Source organism: Neoarius graeffei, chromosome 9 (genome assembly GCF_027579695.1).
Source record: "Neoarius graeffei isolate fNeoGra1 chromosome 9, fNeoGra1.pri, whole genome shotgun sequence".
Taxonomy (NCBI): Eukaryota; Metazoa; Chordata; class Actinopteri; order Siluriformes; family Ariidae; genus Neoarius; species Neoarius graeffei.
In genome coordinates, this window is record NC_083577.1 from 63,138,288 (window position 1) to 63,159,297 (window position 21,010).

The following is a 21,010-nucleotide window of genomic DNA, read 5'->3' on the forward strand; positions in this document are numbered from 1 at the left end:
CCATCAACTTCTCCATGATGTTATCAATGTTGCGACTCAAGTTCTGAACAGCCACAGTCTGAGTGCCGACAGCTCTGCCCACCGCCTCAATCACGTCGGGCAGCTTTGTGGGGCTTTGAACAGCTGCCACCGTTAACTGATTTCCTCGATACACCAGGGCAATGCCAAGTCCAATCAGCAAAAATCCTGTGATCATGGTTCCGAATAGGTAAATATCCTCAATGTCCTCCACGGAAAGAATCGCCAAGCACACCACACGCCACTTCTCCCAGGCATCCATGGTGTATCTGGCTGCAAACGTTCCGGCAGGACAGGCAGGTTCCCCCAAACCCAGACTTCTTGTCGAGAACATTGTTCAATTGCGTGAAGTGACCAGTTGATCAAATCCATAATTTCGATTCGGAGAACAGTGCAGGAAGGGTCTCTCAGACAAGACGAGTCCGCAGAAGCAAAGCAGGAGAGAGGCTTGTCAGGAAGGGAGAGGCTGAGAAATGAGAGATGAGAGGAAAAAATACCCACACATTTTGCTCCTATCAGGACCGGAATGTGTAGGCATTAAAAAAAAACCTCAGCGCAGCATTCTGTGAAGCACGGAGAAGAATTAACACAACAATTACACAAAAACATAGAAAGTACGAGAGAGCAAAGTCCCGTGGCAGCCGTCTGCGGCGCCATCTTGGATGGAAAAAAAAAATTTAATTTTTGATTTTCATCAAAAAAATCTTATAAATTTTACCCCCAGTGTGACAAGCGGGTGCACGACCAGCGCAGTCATGGCTGCAGGAACGGAAGGCTGCTTGCTTGTGCTGGGTTGCCTCCACCCCCCTCCAGTCCTGAGTTTTCATGTTGCAAAGTGTACTTATTTTGTGCTTATGTGCTGAGGTGTTTTTTTTAATGTTCCCACACTGTACTCCCCACAGGAGCATAGTGTGGAGGTTGCTTTTTCTCCTCCCCTCTCCTCATGTTACTCTGTTTTTTTCTTTCCATCCCTGTCTTCCTGTCCTGTCTACTCCCCCTCTATCAATTGTATGTATGTGTATATGTACAGATGGGTTGATGGCCAATTTCGCTGGTACTTGTGACTAGTGACAATAAAGGGTTCATTTATTCATTCATTCATTTTTGCCAGCATTTCTCAGCATAATAGCATTAATTTTACAGCATGGATAGCGATAATGAATGTCTTCACAGCGAAAGTGAGTTTTACTATCCTGAGGAAGAAGAAATAAAAGAAAACATTTCAGGAGAAAGCTAAAAACCTGTAACTGTTGCTAACGCCGAGCAAAAACATGGCTGAATCCTGAATGACTCGATTTTGTATAAATAGGGGACTACATAGGTGGCAAAATGTAGTCTTTTTCCTGTCATGGAAGTGCACTTGTATACTGAGGAGGAAGCCATTTGCATTACAGTGAATGAGGATTCAAAATGGCGGCTCGCCTCGGCTCGGTTTTCCCTTTCGGGCGCTCTCGTTTTCTGTTAGAATTTGGTAAAGAAAAAAATAAAAATATATTATTTACCAGCTTAAGGTCAATCCGTATGTTGAAATACCGTGACCTCTCGGCCCAGAGGCCCTCGGTCAGTACTTTCAAGACCTCGGTCACGGTATTTCACTATACGGACCTCCCAGCTGGTAAATAACATATATTTATTTTTTTGCGGTGCGGTTTCCATCAAATCCTGCGCTCTGATTCGCTGGTGAGCAGGTCCGTATCCTACGGTACGGACCCCGGTTACGGACCTCTGGTGACTCGCTCATTCACAACAACAACAATAGTAGCAATTTTTGTCAACGTTTATCTTTTTTAAACAAGATTTATTTACAAGATCATCAAAAATCTTATAAATTTTACCAGCATTTCTCAGGAGAATAGCATTAATTTTACAGCATGGATAGCGATAACGACAGTGTTCACAGCGAAAGCGAGTTTTACTACCCTGAGGAAGACAAAATAAAATAAAACATTTCAGGAGATAGCTAAAAACCTCTAACTTGCTAACGCCGAGCAAAAACATGGCTGAATCCTGAATGACTCCTATTTGTATAAATAGGGGACTACACAGGCGGCAGAATGTAGTTTTTTTCCTGCCATGGAAGTGCACTTGTATACCAAGGAGGAAGCAATTTGCATTAGAGCCGTGAATGAAGATTCAAAATGGCGCCTTGGCTCGGCTTTCCCTTTCGGGCGATCTCATTTTCTGTTAGAATTTGGTAAAGAAAAAATAAATATATTATTTACCAGCTTAAGGTCGATCCGTATGGTGAAATACCATGACCTCGGCCTTGAATACTGACCTCGGCCCAGAGGGCCTCGGTCAGTACTTTCAAGACCTCGGTCACGGTATTTCACGATACGGACCTCCCAGCTGGTAAATAACATGTATGTATTATTTCCTTTGGTAAGTCATGGTTCTGGTGTGGGGTACACACTCATGTTTATCAAGCTGTACAGATAAGTGTTGGACTTTGTGGGCCGATGGATCATATAATTATAAAATCTTGTTGTTTAGCTGACACACTCAAAATCTAATCTCTCTCATTAGTAATGAGGCTATAATAATGTTCCCTGTCTAAGTCGCTTCTGCCTGGCAGAATATCCAGTGTTTACTTCCTACTCATAACCTGCTCAGTATTACAATATTCGGCTCAAAAATAATTTACAACATGACTCCATAATACACAGAGTTCCTAGTTTATTATCCACACCAACTACTTTCAAATTGCTTATTCCAACACGTCATTTGCCATGTGACTAATGTGTGGTGTACATCGGCATTTTTAGCACCAGTGGTCAGGGAAGTGTTGGAAAGCAAAGAAAGTGATATCGGAGAACAGTTAGTACAAGGAGCACCAGGTCTCCTTTCTTCTAAACTGCAGGCATCGATATTTCCAAACAGCAGAAAAGACTACCAAAGGCAGGCCATGCAGCAAATATAAAGTGAAGATCTGGTGTGCAGAAAATCATTTCAGGATACACCAATTATTGGATTCATCTCCAGTGGGCTACAACAGTTGAAAACTATAACAAGTGGACTTTTTGCCAGAGAGAAACAGAAAATCAGCTGTATACAGAGTGGCATATACAACCCCGATTCCAAAAAAGTTGGGACAAAGTACAAATTGTAAATACAAACGGAATGCAGTAATTTACAAATCTCAAAAACTGATATTGTATTCACAATAGAACATAGACAACATATCAAATGTCGAAAGTGAGACATTTTGAAATTTCATGCCAAATACTGGCTCATTTGAAATTTCATGACAGCAACACATCTCAAAAAAGTTGGGACAGGGACAATAAGAGGCTGGAAAAGTTAAAGGTACAAAAAAGGAACAGCTGGAGGACCAAATTGCAACTCATTAGGTCAATTGGCAATAGGTCATTAACATGACTGGGTATAAAAAGAGCATCTTGGAGTGGCAGCGGCTCTCAGAAGTAAAGATGGGAAGAGGATCACCAATCCCCCTAATTCTGCACCGACAAATAGTGGAGCAATATCAGAAAGGAGTTCGACAGTGTAAAATTGCCAGGAGTTTGAACATATCATCATCTACAGTGCATAATATCATCAAAAGATTCAGAGAATCTGGAAGAATCTCTGTGCGCAAGGGTCAAGGCCGGAAATCCATACTGGGTGCCCGTGATCTTCGGGCCCTTAGACGGCACTGCATCACATACAGGCATGCTTCTGTATTGGAAATCACAAAATGGGCTCAGGAATATTTCCAGAGAACATTATCTGTGAACACAATTCACCGTGCCAGCCGCCGTTGCCAGCTAAAACTCTATAGTTCAAAGAAGAAGCCGTATCTAAACATGATCCAGAAGCGCAGACGTCTTCTCTGGGCCAAGGCTCATTTAAAATGGACTGTGGCAAAGTGGAAAACTGTTTTGTGGTCAGACGAATCAAAATTTGAAGTTCTTTATGGAAATCAGGGACACCGTGTCATTTGGACTAAAGAGGAGAAGGACGACCCAAGTTGTTATCAGCGCTCAGTTCAGAAGCCTGCATTTCTGATGGTATGGGGTTGCATTAGTGCGTGTGGCATGGGCAGCTTACACATCTGGAAAGACACCATCAATGCTGAAAGGTATATCCAGGTTCTAGAGCAACATATGCTCCCATCCAGACGACGTCTCTTTCAGGGAAGACCTTGCATTTTCCAACATGACAATGCCAAACCACATACTGCATCAATTACAGCATCATGGCTGCGTAGAAGAAGGGTCTGGGTACTGAACTGACCAGCCTGCAGTCCAGATCTTTCACCCATAGAAAACATTTGGCGCATCATAAAACAGAAGATACGACAAAAAAGACCTAAGACAGTTGAGCAACTAGAATCCTACATTAGACAAGAATGGGTTAACATTCCTATCCCTAAACTTGAGCAACTTGTCTCCTCAGTCCCCAGACGTTTACAGACTGTTGTAAAGAGAAAAGGGGATGTCTCACAGTGGTAAACATGGCCTTGTCCCAACTTTTTTGAGATGTGTTGTTGTCATGAAATTTAAAATCACCTAATTTTTCTCTTTAAATGATACATTTTCTCGTTTAAACATTTGATATGTCATCTATGTTCTATTCTGAATAAAATATGAAATTTTGAAACTTCCACATCATTGCATTCCGTTTTTATTTACAATCTGTACTTTGTCCCAACTTTTTTGGAATCGGGGTTGTAAAATGAACTGTTGAGAAAGATAAAAAAGGTGCCTGGCCAGATGAAATCAGGTGCCTTTTGCATAATGCTGATCGTCAGATAGGAATTTGTTATGCACATAATGACCCATGGAGCTCTTCATTTTGTTATGCACTTTGCAGGTTGGTGGTGACACTGTGATGATGTGAGGAATATTCTAACTCTAACTATGCTAATATTCTAACTCAATTTTATTTAAATATGTATATTTGTATATATTTATACAATATTCTAACTCAATTTATGCTGCCCATCTTTATTCCTTCATGGCTACAGTTTTCCATGCTCAGACACTTCTAACATGATAAATGAACCATGACACAAATCAGCCCCCAATGGTTCCAGGAACATGACAATAAGTTGTTTTTGCTTTATTGGCCTACAGTTTGGAACGGGAGTCCTGCACAATGTATCTAGCATTGTGTAGAATCCATGCCCCGCTAAGTTCATGGTGTTATAAAGGTCAAAGGAGGCGCATCACACTATGAGACAGGTATGCCGAATGAGCTGACAATTGTATGTTATGTAAACACAGGAACTAGTTAATGAATTCAGCAGTTCCAATACACGAAAACAGCCAGTTTGCTTTTTGTAGACGGTACTTTCACTTCCCTTATGTTTTACTCTTTGACAAGGTAAAGCACTGGTGTATAAACATACTATACGACGATAAGTCAAAAAGTTCTAAGACAGATGTTATAATTTCAAAAAGAATTCGAAGAAGGAATTCTCCGATTGCAACACCGCTTGCAGACGTGTTTAGACTTAAATGGAGGATATGTAGAGAAAAAGCTTTGTTATTTTAATAAATAAAGATTTTTTTTCATTTGTCTTAGAACTTTTTGACTTACCCTCGTATTTACAAACATCTCTCATCTCATCTCATTATCTCTAGCCGCTTTATCCTTCTACAGGGTCGCAGGCAAGCTGGAGCCTATCCCAGCTGACTATGGGCGAAAGGCGGGGTACACCCTGGACAAGTCGCCAGGTCATCACAGGGCTGACACATAGACACAGACAACCATTCACACTCACATTCACACCTACGGTCAATTTAGAGTCACCAGTTAACCTAACCTGCATGTCTTTGGACTGTGGGGGAAACCGGAGCACCCATTTACAAACATACTATAGTATATTCTATCACATTTCTCTATTAAAGGTCATAGGCAATGGTCGGAGGTGAAATGTAGAATATCAACTTTATTGTCTAGAAGAACAACCCAAAAAGCGAATTCAATCTTCCTGGTGTCTAATTTGCACCCTAAAATTGAATAAAACGGTTAAAATATACTGTCTCGTCTCATCTTCATCCGCTTTATCCGGGGCCGGGTCACAGAGGCAGCAGTCTGAGCATGGAAGCCCAAACTTCCCTTTCCCCAGACGCCTTGGCCAGCTCCTCAGGAAGAACACCGAGGCATTCCCAGGCCAGCCGAGAGACATAGTTCCTCCAGCGTGTCCTGGATCTTCCCCGGGGCCTCCTCCCGGGGGGACATGCCTGGAACACCTCCCCAGGAAGGCGTCCAGGAGGCATCCGAAAGAGATGCCCGAGCCACCTCAGCTGATTCCTCTCGATGTGGAGGAGCAGCGGCTCTACTCCGAGCTCCTCCTGAGTGACTGTGCTTCTCACCCTAAGGGAGTGCTACCCTGCGAAGGAAACTCATTTCGGCCGCTTGTATCCGCGATCTTGTTCTTTCGGTCATTACCCAAAGCTCATGACCATAGGTGAGAGGCAGAACGTAGATGGTAAATCGAGAGCTTCGCCTTTTGGCTCAGCTCCTTCTTCACCACGATGGACCGGTAAAGTGACTGCATCACTGCGGAGACTGCACCGATCTGCCTGTCGATCTCACGCTCTATCCTTCCCTCACTCGTGAACAAGATCCCGAGATACTTAAACTCCTCCACTTGAGGCAGGACTTCTCCACCAACCTGGAGAGGGCAAGCCACCCTTTTCCGGTCGAGAACCATGGCCTCAGACTTGGAGGTGCTGATTCTCATCCCAGCCGCTTCACACTCGACTGCAAACCACCCCAGTGCGTGCTGAAGGTCCTGGTTTGAAGAAGCCAACAGGACATCATCCGCAAAAAGCAGAGATGAAATCCTGTGGTTCCCAAACAGGATTCCTTCCGGCCCCTGGCTGCGCCTAGAAATTCTGTCCATAAAAATTATGAACAGAACCGGTGACAAAGGGCAGCCCTGCCGGAGTCCAACATGCACTGGGAACAGGTCTGACTTACTGCCGGCAATGCGAACCAGACTCCTGCTCCATTCGTACAGGGACCGGACAGCCCTTAGCAAAGAGCCCCGAACCCCATATTCCTGAAGCACCCCCCACAGAATACCACGAGGGACACGGTCGAATGCCTTCTCCAGATCCACAAAACACATGTGGACTGGTTGGGCAAACTCCCATGAACCCTCAAGCACCCTATGAAGGGTATAGAGCTGGTCCAGTGTTCCGCGACCAGGATGAAAACCGCATTGTTCCTCCTGGATCCGAGGTTCGACTATTGGCCGAATTCTCCTCTCCAGTACCCTGGAGTAAACCTTCCCGGGAAGGCTGAGAAGTGTGATTGGAGCACACTCTCTGGTCCCCTTTCTTAAAAAGAGGGACCACCACCCCAGTCTGCCACTCCAGAGGCACTGTCCCTGACCGCCACGCGATGCTGCAGAGGCATGTCAGCCAAGACAGCCCCACAACATCCACAGACTTGAGATACTTGGGGCGGATCTCATCCACCCCCGGTGCCTTGCCACCGAGGAGCTTGAAAACCACCTCAATGACTTCAGCTTGGGTAATGGACGAGTCCACCTCTGAGTCATCAACCTCCGCTTCCTCGATGGAAGACGTGACAGTGGGATTGAGGAGGTCCTCGAAGTATTCCTTCCACCGCCCGACAATGTCCCCAGTCGAGGTCAACAGCTCCCCACCCGCACTGTAAACAGTGTTGGCAGAGTACTGCTTCCCCCTCCTGAGGCGCTGGACGGTTTGCCAGAATTTCTTCGAGGCCGACCGATAGTCCTCCTCCATGGCCTCACCGAACTCCTCCCAGTTCCGAGTTTTTGCCTCCGCAACTGCCCGAGCTGCAGCACGCCTGGCCTGCTGATACCCGTCAGCTGCCTCCGGAGTCCCAGAGGCCAACATGGCCCAATAGGACTCCTTCTTCAGCTTGATGGCGTCCCTTACTTCCGGTGTCCACCACCGGGTTTGGGGATTCCCGCCACGACAGGCACCGGAGACCCCCGACAACATAGCTCCTAGGATCATTCAAGCACACAAACCCCTCCACCACAATAAGGTGGCAGTTCTAGGAGGGGTAAAATATACTGGTTTGCCCAACTTTTGAAGGTTTGTTTATATCTCACTTATGTGCACTTTCACCACCAGGGGGCTGTCGTTGTGACGTCATTTAAGCCAAACAGACCGGGAGCAGCTCTGTGTTTACTTGCGAACCGAGCACACGTGTACGGACTTTGGTCGTGAGAGGTTGTGTAAAATGTCTGAAAGCGATAGGGATTTTGAAGTAGGAACTCTCCAATTTAAATATCAAGAGGTGAAACCATATGTGACACCTCACCGAATCCAGGGACGCATGTCAGCCGAAACGAATCCGAGATAATCGCAAAAGAAGCATTTTTTTTTTTAAATTTGTGATTTTCGGTTTTTTCCATCATGTGCAAGTTGAGATCTTGAAGAATGCAATCAGTATTTCAGATAATAGATTGTTTTGTTGGAAAAGCATACATTTTTTGTTGCAAATTGTCTCGTTTTTGTCAGGACTGTAGCCTGCTGGGGGGTGTGGGTAAATTACCATATGGGCCATTCACATGATGATTTAAGTCTTTTGGTTGGTTTTTTTTCGCGAATCAGCTGTATGATACGAGCTGAGCTCGTGGCTACTTAAGCTGCATACAGGCATGTAATTTCACTATGGAATGAGCAAGCTAAACAGAGTGCAGAGGAGCTGAAACACCGCGAAGCAAACAGACACACGGTATTTACATCGGAGATAACCATTTCTAGCAAAAAAAAACGCAACCAAAAGGAAGTGTTCTAGGACTACATTCCATCGGAGGCATTGGTGTGTGCAAGGCGACGTTGTTTCTCTTTCTGATGGGGTAAGTTTATTAATCTAAGGCTGTGTGGTTATTTTTGCATGTAACGGAGAGTGTTGTGGTTTGGTTACATGAAACTAGCATTGTGTTAGTTGTGTCATCATCGTGCTATCTTTCTAACGGTGTGAGTAATTTTTCAACCACAAAACGTTAAAGTATACTTTAGGACTTATTTTTGTACTTCATAATTGTTTTGGGCATACTTTGCATGGAAGGAAAATTGACGTGGTGATCTTTGTTTACATGAAAGTAGTATCGTGCTAGCTAGTAGGGGGTAGGGCTTTCCTTAATGTCATGCAAATGAGCACCATTATGTGCCCGCCCTGCACCCAGAGTAGCTGAGATGGAAAACTTTGAGGGCAATTTTCTGTTTTAAGAGGTATGCACTTTCAAAAGGCCACACATTCTTCAAATATTGTCAGATCTCCACATGGAAGGCATCATTGGAAAGCTTAGAAACTGTACTTTCTGAATCCGCCAATAACTCAAAATGGCCCCGGGCGGACATGTGTCCCTGGATTCCATTATCTGACACATATATGTATGAACCTATGGCCGTTGCGAAGCAATCGGTGAATGTGGCTCACTGGTTTGACCGTGCGGCCTCGGAATCAGACAGCGACTCGGCCGACTCTGATCGCGGTGACCCCAGACCTCAACAAGACTCACGCCCAAACGATTTATCCTGGTAGTTATGATAAATTCCTACTTTCGTTGTAATACTAAATAAGAGCCCTTTTGAAGAATAATTATACCGCCCTCCCTAGTGGATATAGGGAACGATTACTTGACAGTGTGCCGGTAGGCCACATTAGCCTGCCATCCACGGCATTATACTATTTATAGCCTACTCTAAGCGAGGAAATATCCCTTTGTCTCATTTCCACAATGATTGTACAGGATCCTTCAGGATTCTTGACTTGTCAATTGCAAGCAAAAGTAAAAATACTTACTTCCAATCTTCTCCTTTTTGCTTGAGCATTGCTGGTCCGTTTCTTCTTTGATTTTGTTTCACGTGCACAATCCACTCTATCTGCCTCATCTCCTTTTCCAGAAAAAGCCAACCCTCTGGCTTCATGCGCACAATCCACTCTTTCTGCCTCATCTCCTTTTTCGGAAAAAGCCAACCCTCTCGCTCCACCTTTTCTCCTTTTTTGGAAAAAGCCAGTCAAGTCAAGTCAAGTTTATTTGTATAACGCTTTTAACAATAAACATTGTCGCAAAGCAGCTTTACAGAATTTGAACGACTTAAAACATGAGCTAATTTTGTCCCTAATCTATCCCCAATGAGCAAGCCTGTGGCGACGGTGGCAAGGAAAAACTCCCTCAGATGACATGAGGAAGAAACCTTGAGAGGAACCAGACTCAAAAGGGAACCCATCCTCATTTGGGCAACAACAGACAGCATGACTATAACATTAACAGTTTTAACATGAAGACAGTTTCATTGATGTTATAACTCTTCATTGATGGAAACTTGAGTGCAAAACTGTTCATGACAACTGCAGTCCTAAAGTTAGCAAGTCAACTGTAGTCCTCAGCCATAAAAGCATTACTGTAAGAATCCAGAGCATCCTCCAGGTATAACCCTCAACTGTCCTCATGGGGCCGTCCTCCACAGGAGCGATGCGATAAAAGCTCCGACCAGACACAGGGCACCAGGATGGATCAAGCAAGTCCGAGGGGCAGAAGAGGCCAGCATCTCAATCCCAGTACCAACATGTAACTCAGAGGGACAGATGGGGGGGGGGGGGAAGCCAATCCTCTCGCTCCGCCTCTTCTCCTTTTTCGGAAAAAGCCAACCCTCTCGCTCCGCCTCTTCTCCTTTTTCGGAAAAAGCCAACCCTCTCGCTCCGCCTTTTCTTCTTTTTCGGAAAAAGCCAACCCTCTCGCTCCGCCTCTTCTCCTCTTCTGGAAAAAGCCAACCCTCTCGCTCCGCCTCTTCTCCTTTTCTGGAAAAAGCCAACCCTCTCACTCCGCCTCTTCTCCTCTTTCGGAAAAAGCCAACCCTCTCGCTCTGCCTTTTCTTCTTTTTCGGAAAAAGCCAACCCTCTCGCTCCGCCTCTTCTCCTCTTCTGGAAAAAGCCAACCCTCTCGCTCCGCCTCTTCTCCTCTTTTGGAAAAAGCCAACCCTCTCACTCCATCTCTTCTCCTTTTTCAGAAAAAGCCAACGCTCTCGCTCCGGCTCTTCTCCTTTTTTGGAAAAAGCCAACCCTCTCACTCCGCCTCTTCTCCATTTTCGGAAAAAGCCAACCCTCTTGCTCCGCCTCTTCTCCTTTTTCGGAAAAACCCAACCCTCTCGCTCCACCTCTTCTCCTCTTTCGGAAAAAGCCAACCCACTCTCTCCACCTCTTCTCCTTTTTCGGAAAAAGCCAATCCTCTCGCTCCGCCTCTTCTCCTCTTCTGGAAAAATCAAATCCACTCTCTCTGCCTCTTCTCCTCTCTCAGAAAAAGGTAAAAACTTCTTCCTGAACCTGTCCCGTTGTTACAGTTCACTGCACAACAATAAGGCATGGTTTTTCTTTGGAAATTCCCGAACGCACATCTGCACTCAAGCCGACCGGCAATGCAAGTCAACGGAAGTGGACTCAACTCAAGCGGTTTGTTTGGCTTAAATGACGTCACACGCCGATTGGTCACGAAAATAGCCGGACAGAAATTCGCCATGATCCGCGCTAACTTATTTTAATTATTACTTATTCACAATACTTCTTGGGACCAGAAGAAAATTACAGAGGTTTTTTTTAACATATAAAGTTTCAAATGCGCATAAAATTAAAACCGTTGCCTATGAGCTTTAAATGTTTGGTAGAAATCTACAATGTTGAAGATAATATACTGTCTAAGACTCTCATACACTCACATAACAAATAAAGGCTACATACTGGTAAGTATAGTCCTGCGTTTGCATTGCTCCTCAATACCACCCTGCCTTTTGCCTGAGACAGTGAAGGGCATCTCAAATACAAAGCGACGGATGTTGTGGCTTCTCTCGAATTCAGTCTTTCTCTCCACCAGCTCCTTCTCCTCCAGGAAAGGAGTGACGTGAGTCACCTGGATATATGCATACTTGGAATCCAGGTCTTTAGGATTAATCTGCTCCAGGAAAAAAATAAAAATAAAAAAAGGTAACATCATACAAACCACAAATTCTCATACAACCGCTACAGAATTTATTCATCACAGTGCTCTCCGTTTTAATCAGAGACACGCCCTTACCCTTCCTGAGTCCTGGATCATTTTGACGTTCTCTGGTCCGAACTTCTCCGAGTAGAGTTTGAGGAGTCGCTGAGAAATCTCTGACAGAGGGGTAAATTTGGGCTCCTTGTAGATATATTCTTTACCATCTTCATCCTCAAAGAATCCCTAAGAAAAACAACAAAACCACATGAAACAAAACAGCCAAATCCGGATACAGAATAATACATTTTAGGCCTCTAGGTTATTTTGTTAAACACAACAGCACACAACTCAGTGACTAACACTAGTCATCTAGTTACACTGCACAACACTTGTGAATTTGATTAACTGATGTTATGCACAGGAATCAAGACAGGCAGAAAAGCATACAAGTGCAGCCACAATGACCAATCAGAAATGCCAGCACTTGTATGAAGATCAACAGCTTTTTTTTTTTTTTTTAAACATGAGTACATTTTTTGTCTCTCCCCTCATCTATTATCTTAGCAAGCTTGGTCAAACGGTCATATGAATGAAAGCGGCGATATGACCAAAGCACATGACTATTATTAAATCTATATAAAGCCTGCAATCAATACACTTCTGTGAGGATTATTCCACTTATTTCCAAACCAAGGCTCTACACAGAATCACACATTACACAGTCATGATGGGTTAGCAACTAAAGACTGTTACTACGCAGGCACTTTCGAGCAGTGAGAAGCCATGAGATGAAAGACACATCCACCTAAAAATAAATTCTTACAATGAGAGTATTATGTTCATGCATTATAATTCAATTAATTAATATAATTAAGTAATATTATTCACAGAGTGAATCTTAAGACTTGTGGAAGTTTGATAATGAAACAAAGCAATATGTCTTCCTCTCAAAGCAAGAAAGAACAATAAGAGACTGGTCATCAGGTAGTGTAACACAGCAAACTCAAGCCAGTCAGTGTGTACCAGGACTTACCGCTGCCTTTCGGAAACAAGCACAGAGAGAGAGATTACAATATTAATCAGAGTTAAAATTATATTCTTGTGCTGGATAGAGAGAGAAATGACATTCCTGAAAATTACATTCTTGTTGACATTGATGTTACTGTTCGTAATCACATGCTGCCAAGCTGTGATGTCCTGCATTGTACACATACGTAAAAGTATTGGAAACATTAGTTGTTGTGTGCATCTGGTTGTCAACAGTCTCCTGTTTTTTGTTTGTTTTTTTTAAAAATGCACTACTTACAGTGGTGCTTGAAAGTTTGTGAACCCTTTAGAATTTTCTATATTTCTGCATAAATATGACCTCTAAAACTTCATCAGATTTTCACACAAGTCCTAAAAGTAGATAAAGAGAACCCAGTTAAACAAATGAGACAAAAATATTATACTTGGTCATTTATTTATTGAGGAAAATAATCCAATATTACGTATCCATGAGTGGCAAAAGTATGTGAACCTCTAGGATTAACAGTTAGTTTGAAGGTGAAATTAGAGTCAGGTGTTTTCAAATCAATGGGATGACAATCAGGTGTGAGTGGGCACCCTGTTTTATTTAAAGAACAGGGATCTATCAAAGTCTGATCTTCACAATGCATGTTTATGGAAGTGTATCATGGCACGAACAAAGGAGATTCCTGAGGACCTCAAAAAAAAAGTGCTGTTGATGCTCATCAGGCTGGAAAAGGTTACAAAACCATCTCTAAAGAGTTTGGACTCCACCAATCCACAGTCAGACAGATTGTGTACAAATGGAGGAAATTCAAGACCATTGTTACCCTCCCCAGGAGTGGTCGACCAACAAAGATCACTCCAAGGGCGAGGCGTGTAATAGTCAGTGAGGTCACAAAAGACCCCAGGGTAACTTCTAAGCAACTGAAGGCCTCTCTCACATTGGCTAATGTTCATGAGTCCACCATCAGGAGAACACTGAACAACAATGGTGTGCATGGCAGGGTTGCAAGGAGAAAGCCACTGCTCTCCAAAAAGAACATTGCTGCTCGTCTGTAGTTTGCTAAAGATCATGTGGACAAGCCAGAAGGCTATTGGAAAAAATGTTTTGTGGACCAATGAGACCAAAATAGAACTTTTTGGTTTAAATGAGAAGCGTTATGTTTGGAGAAAGGAAAACACTGCATTCCAGCATAAGAACCTTATCCCATCTGTGAAACATGGTGGTGGTAGTATCATGGTTTGGGCCTGTTTTGCTGCATCTGGGCCAGGACGGCTTGCCATCATTGATGGAACAATGAATTCTGAATTATACCAGCGAATTCTAAAGGAAAATGTCAGGACATCTGTCCATGAACTGAATGTCAAGAGAAGGTGGGTCATGCAGCAAGACAACGACCCTAAGCACACAAGTCGTTCTACCAAAGAATGTTCAAAGAAGAATAAAGTTAATGTTTTGGAATGGCCAAGTCAAAGTCCTGATCTTACTCCAATTGAAATGTTGTGGAAGGACCTGAAGTGAGCAGTTCATATGAGGAAACCCACCAACATCCCAGAGTTGAAGCTGTTCTGTACGGAGGAACGGGCTAAAATTCCTCCAAGCTGGTGTGCAGGACTGATCAACAGTTACCGGAAACGTTTAGTTGCAGTTATTGCTGCACAAGGGGGTCACACCAGATACTGAAAGCAAAGGTTCACATACTTTTGCCACTCACAGATATGTAATATTGGATCATTTTCCTTAATAAATAAATGACCAAGTATAATATTTTTGTCTCATTTGTTTAACTGGGTTCTCTTTATCTACTTTTAGGACTTGTGTGAAAATCTGACGATGTTTTAGGTCATATTTATGCAGGGTTCACAAACTTTCAAACACCACTCTATGTTTGATAAAATAAATGTGTTAAAACTAGCTGCCACATACATTTAATCTCAAATTAACACTCACTACATGGCATTCCTTTTATATATGTAACATTTTCACAAAGGGTGCTAATAAAGGCGATATGTCTCTTCAGGTGTAATCTAGCAACTTCCTTACCTGTCCAAAGAAGGCGACCCTGAAGTAGGTTCCCAGGAGCCGCTTGCCTGTGTGCATCACCTCTGTGACCTTACTGTATGCACGGTGGAGTGTCTCATATAGGTGAGCCAGTTTCTGTGACACCCAAATCAGGTGAATATGTTCATAAACAGCATAACAATGGATATAGAAATGTCTATCTCTGAGCAAATACTGCTGTAGTTCATTCTTCTATTTCACAAAGCACAGGTTAGGTTCACTGATTCATTTTAATCTGACCACCAAATACATATTAAAAGTTGAGTCCTATCGCTATCCACTGCTGACCCCATTCCCTCCCCAAAGACTGTACACTATAACGCACATATTTATTGTATGCAATTATCTAATTATCAGGTTCCCCAACTGTCATGTATTTGAGATTGTACCTCAAAGTCTCTGCGTTTCTCATAGATGGGTATGATGAGTTTGTAGATATCAGAGATGAGCTCATATCGTTCTGCTTTCCAGAGTCCATCGGCACACTCCTCTAACAACTCCATCAGGACGTCCTAAACCACCCAGAACAAAACCAAACAAACATTCATATGAACAACAGATTTCTGAATGTAAACTGTAACATTGCTAGTCCAAACTGCATTAAGTATGCCGTTGCATATATACTGTAGTTTATCCAACAGCATAGAATACATTTTTTTGCTTTTACTAAACACCATAGCATCTAGTGGTTTACATCATATAACAAGATGTGACACACACACATTTATATATATATATATATATATATATATATATATACACATACATACACACAGTATATATATATATATATATATATATATATATATATATATATATATATATATATATATATATATGGGACATTCCACTGAATGGCTGCCATTTACTTGTTGTGCCACTCCCAAATTAAACTTAATTTGTTATATCTTTTCAACACTGATTATAATAACACACACATTTTAACTATTCAAAATGTGTATTGGTCAACCTCAGGCTACGTTATTTATTTTTTTTACAAGGTTTGGAAGTCAAAGATGGCTGCATACTCTTTATATGAGTAACAGGATGAAGTAACAGGACTGAGTTTTTAGCCTAGGATTAGCTAATACATGGAATTAAGCCACATGGCGTCATCGCTAATAGCATGACCACACTTGGCACATTCTAGTGATTTACCAAAAATCTGTATTTTTAAAATAAACAAATATCATCAAAATAATTTAAGTAACAGGACAGTATGTTGACATTGACATTATCAGTCAAAGTTAAAAAAAATCATCAAATATACAGAAAAGGAAATGAGAGAACTAACTTTTGGTCTTCCCATGGCCTTCAGAAGACACAACTGATGTAACTTCCTGTTGAGCATGTGATTTATGGAATGTTCCAAATTTGTCAGATGGGGTAATATGTTTGGGTAACAGGACTGAGTGAAAACCCAGGGACACGACTAAAATGTGTATTTTAACTAAGATATTATGGATTTCTTATGAAAAAAATTTATTTAAACCATGGATAGGATATGGAGTCACACAACAGTGCAAAAGAAATACTGTTTCTGAAGGATTTTAATCATAATATTTCATAGTTAAGTATAAAGTTAGAGTGCGGGGACAGGTAACACATGCTATTTTTCAGTGTTTTAGGTAGTTTTTATTAATCCTTACAATTATATATCTTAAATTTGAAATCAGATCAATGTGCAGGACATTCTGCATAATAAGGAAATGTATTTTAAAGTACATTTTTATGTGCATTTATACATAATTTTCTATGGACAGAAATGGCACCGATTCGGTGGAATGGCTCATATGCACTGCCTAAAAGCGGCACGCCTGATGAGTGTATGAGCAAAATATTTGCTCATTATTATTATAATATTACCACATATGCACCATCGAATTGTGTAGTGTACTGTATTTTGTGTCAGTAAATTACTGCATTGTCTTGTGACAGTGATACCAATAATGAGACAAGCATCGCAGTTATGAATACATAATTATTCCTTTCTTTGACACCGCATGCCATGCGCCAGAAACAACACCACGACATTTATTATGGTGTGACTCTGCTGGGTGCCTGGTGGACAGCAGTGAACCAGCGCTTTCACTTTACATCATTACTATATAGTTACAATCCAATATTATTGGACATAAAGACGAATCAATATCGAGCCACGGTAGTTTTAGATTATCTAAAACTAAGGAAAGATGCTCATAATTGCTATTGAACTATGCAGTAATTATGTTTACACAAGTGTGCAGAGTAAGAAATCACTCAAGTAAAAAGCATACAAGGCAAAGATACGTTGCCCGCTATGAAAAAAACCAATAGGATTAAAAGCCTACTGGAAAACTTACTCCATGACCGAATGCAACGTATGAGCTCCCAAGGTCAGAGCTGTACTCTTGATATTTCAAACTTGATGTCAAACAGTTGTTTGGTTACACCTGTCAATTGTCCAACTGTCAAGTCTGTGCACGTTGGCGCTTGGAGCGTGCACCTCAGACGACAACTTATGCTCAAGTTTATTAGGACCAATTACCATGCACCTGTTCCTGATCAGAGTGCTGTCACAGCTCACACTTATAAAGACTCTGAGTAACACACAGACTTTGCGAAGTATACGCTCTGTACCCTGTGTGTGATGTTACCAAGCTTTGTACTTTGCATTTCTTGGTTTTGACTCGCGTTTGTGTTCTTAGATTTTCTCCTTTGTCTACCCCTCTGGTATCCTGTCTGTGTCTCGCTTGACCATCGCCTGTTTTTTTCCCACTCTTCCTTTGTCTGATATTTTGGAACTGTTTGCTAGCGTGCTTATTAATAAACTCTTTCTACACTTGTATCCATCTGTCATCCAAATACATGACACCAACAAGCTAGTGGACAAATAAAACTGTTTTAACGAGTTTTATAATAAACTGTTGTGAATATTTTCTGTAAAATGTGTTAGTACGACATCCCACTTAATTTTTTAAAAAAGCAAAAAAATAAAATAAAATAAGCGCTGGATAAAAACCCATCTAACTTATGTAAATAAAAATACAAATTTTGTTGTCCGGTGGTCAAGTGTTTGAGATACACTGCCTTGCATTTATAATCAGTTATCCTGTGGTGGTACATGTTTGTCGTTCATACGTATGGACGTTGTACGGTCACAAAAGCCATTAAAAATCAGGTCCATGCATTACCATATTCTCTTAAGTATGGAGTTTGGCACGCAGGGAGCTCCGCTATTATCTGCGTTTCCAGTTTAGATAAAAATTATTCATTATTATTATTACAGCTGTGAACGCTAGACACTGAGGAAGTCATAAGAAAGTGGCTTTTTTTCCCCCCAAAACTGTTCTCAATTGTGATGTTGCAAGTGTTCATGTTGTATTGATTCCCTAACTGACTTTCAGACAGATTTAAGATAAAACCACAAAGTGCAAGTACTGTGATTATAATATCATCCCTTGGTGATAAACTTTAGAGATAAGTCCAGATAGTGTAGCCACAATCTCTTGCTTTTATTTAGCCTTCTTATCAGTGTGACTAATGTACACGAGAAGACTATGAACTGAATTGAATAGTGCTCTTTATGTGTGAGCAAAGTGAGAACAATCGAATGGTTTATGAGTGCTATTGCTGTCATTAGCTCTTGGAGGAGTTTAGATATTGTCATTTGACTGACAAGTTCAGACCTCATTGAAATGCACGTCCTGCATGCCCACATCTTCCATCATAGATGCCTCCTCATCAATGTTGGGCGTGACCACTCGAAATGCAGAGCAGCCTTGTTTAAACATGCCTACGTACATTGAAAATAAATGAAGATACATGATAAATAATACAGTAAATGTGTGTTATTGATGATGTATTACTGTGTACCACTACTGGTACGGTCTCTGTGTGGTTGTATAGAGCTCACCTTTTCTCTGAAGGTATTCGGCTACCAGTGCTGCTACATGAACATAACACATGGCAGCCTGAATAAAAGTTACAAACACAAACAGAAGATGTTCAGACAGGGGGAAAAAAAATCCATGGAGACAGGATGTGGGTTAGTTTGAATTTGAATGTGTGTGTTGTTCACACCTCAGACATATCCCCGTTCTTGACATGGATACGGGCCATGCTGTCCAGCCAGGTTTTGCGCAGTTCAGGAGTGCTGGCGTATGATTTGGCCAGACTGTACTGCAGGTCCACCAGCATCTCTGGATCTCGCTCATGCTCCTTCATCTGAGCCGTGGCCATCAGGACTGTACGGATTCGCTTTGTCAGGTCTTTTACATCAGACGGAAATGCTGTGTTCTACAAGAGTCAACAGAACACAAAGTCTACATCTCTCACATCACAGATGCAAATAAAAACTTAATGATTTTTTTTAAAAACAGACCTTTAGATGCGTTAAGCCTCACTCACAACCCGCCGTAAGTGTTTTGGTAGCTCGCAGCTGTGCCGCAGGGTCGCGGTGAACCCGGGGGAAAGTTTGGGGGAGGAGTACGGGCAAAGTACTTGTCAAGTACAGGTTGCACACCTGACTTCCTCGAGGCGTGGGGAAAAATTGCGCCGTTAGCCCGTGGAAAGCGCATGTCTGATGCACGTGATCAGTGTGCGTTCAGTGAGTGTGGAGGTGTGTGAGACTTGCATTTTACCAGTTTCCTGCGCTACGAAATCAGGCCGCACTTGTGAAGCGTGTGTGACGCATGTGATTAGCACGCTACAATCACTCATAACTTGCGTGTGATGCAAGCCAGGAGTGGGTATAAAACCAGCGTGTCTGCAGCGTTCTGCGTCTGTCTTTCGACTGAAGAACATTGGATATTTTGTGGGAAAAATTACAATTTTCAGTTTAAAGTTTAGAAAATGGGACCCAAGAAGAAGCGAGCAAAAGTAAAGTAACCCAGCCTGAAACAGCAGAGGAGGAGGAGGAGGAGGAAGAATTTGATGATGATGGTAGCAGCACCGGCGAGCCCTGCATGGACATGGAGAAGTATGCCTTCAAGCCGGCAGAAGGCCCAGCACCCCGCCAGAGGGATTTTCACAGGTAAATACACATGCTTTAAACATTCATTTCAGTATCTATATGCTTATGTAATTAATATTATATATGCTGATTTTCATGTATGTTTCAGCTCACGAGGCCCAGAAGTGAGGACGGTGCAATCCTATCATCGCTGTCAGGCCATTGTGCCATGCTCAGTGATGAGGACAAGACATCCCGACACCCCGTCCCACCACTCAGCAGGAGTAGGAGCAGGACAGCAGCTCGGAGTAAAAGTGTGTTTCAGTGCGCAAACTGTTGGGCTATTTAGTTGGGATTTTTTACAGTGTAATAAAATGCGTTATTCCCTTATACTCATGTTTTATTATTTGATGTTTGCATGGTAAATTAACATATACTCAAATAAAAACAACAAATGAGGTGGTCTTCTTCCTTTCTACAATGCTACACGCTACATGATCGGTTCCTTGGTTCCTCTTCCAATATACTGTATATACGGTACCCAGAGTCTTGCCGCTCGTGTCGCATGCACACCACACATAGGGGTAGAAAGTGAGATGTACTTCTGTCTTGCGGGCCACACAAATAGCAAGTGTGGAATACTTCTGTAGTACTTCTGAGGCATGTCACTAGTACAATGACCGTGCGTCACTTGTGCGTCTTAGGCCATGTACACACGTAGCCGGGTATTTTTAAAACCGAACATTTTCCCCCCCTCTGTTTATAAAAATGTTTTATCCACACCATCTCGTCTTCGAAAAAAAATCCCTTCCACACATAACCGAACATCTGCGTTTTCAATCACATTCATAAGCATTCCAAACCTGTAGATGGCATTATTTCCCCAAATCCTACCCCCAATCACATCAGCAGTAGTTGGGCTTCTAAAATTAAACATGTAAATAGCACCTGCACAATAATTAACGCTTTCAAGGCACTACTCCGATCCATTACTCTTTGTCCATGCTTAATCTGGCTTCTGCAGTAAACAAAGGTCGCACGTTTGACGTCAGGG

The 21,010-nt window shown here is 42.3% G+C and overlaps 1 protein-coding gene across 2 annotated transcripts in view; it reads right to left on the reverse strand.

Moving 5' to 3' along the window:
- Nucleotides 1-21,010, reverse strand: part of LOC132891930 (dedicator of cytokinesis protein 9-like) — a 262,272-nt gene that overhangs the window by 5,174 nt on the left and 236,088 nt on the right. For both annotated transcript variants that reach the window (XM_060930066.1, XM_060930065.1), the window contains exons 43-49: nt 19,086-19,301; nt 18,919-18,976; nt 18,692-18,798; nt 15,413-15,535; nt 15,006-15,119; nt 12,047-12,193; nt 11,713-11,923 (exon numbers count right to left, since the gene is read on the reverse strand). In XM_060930066.1, the coding sequence (XP_060786049.1) occupies nt 11,713-11,923; nt 12,047-12,193; nt 15,006-15,119; nt 15,413-15,535; nt 18,692-18,798; nt 18,919-18,976; nt 19,086-19,301 (976 nt within the window). The remainder of the gene's footprint in view (nt 1-11,712; nt 11,924-12,046; nt 12,194-15,005; nt 15,120-15,412; nt 15,536-18,691; nt 18,799-18,918; nt 18,977-19,085; nt 19,302-21,010) is intronic.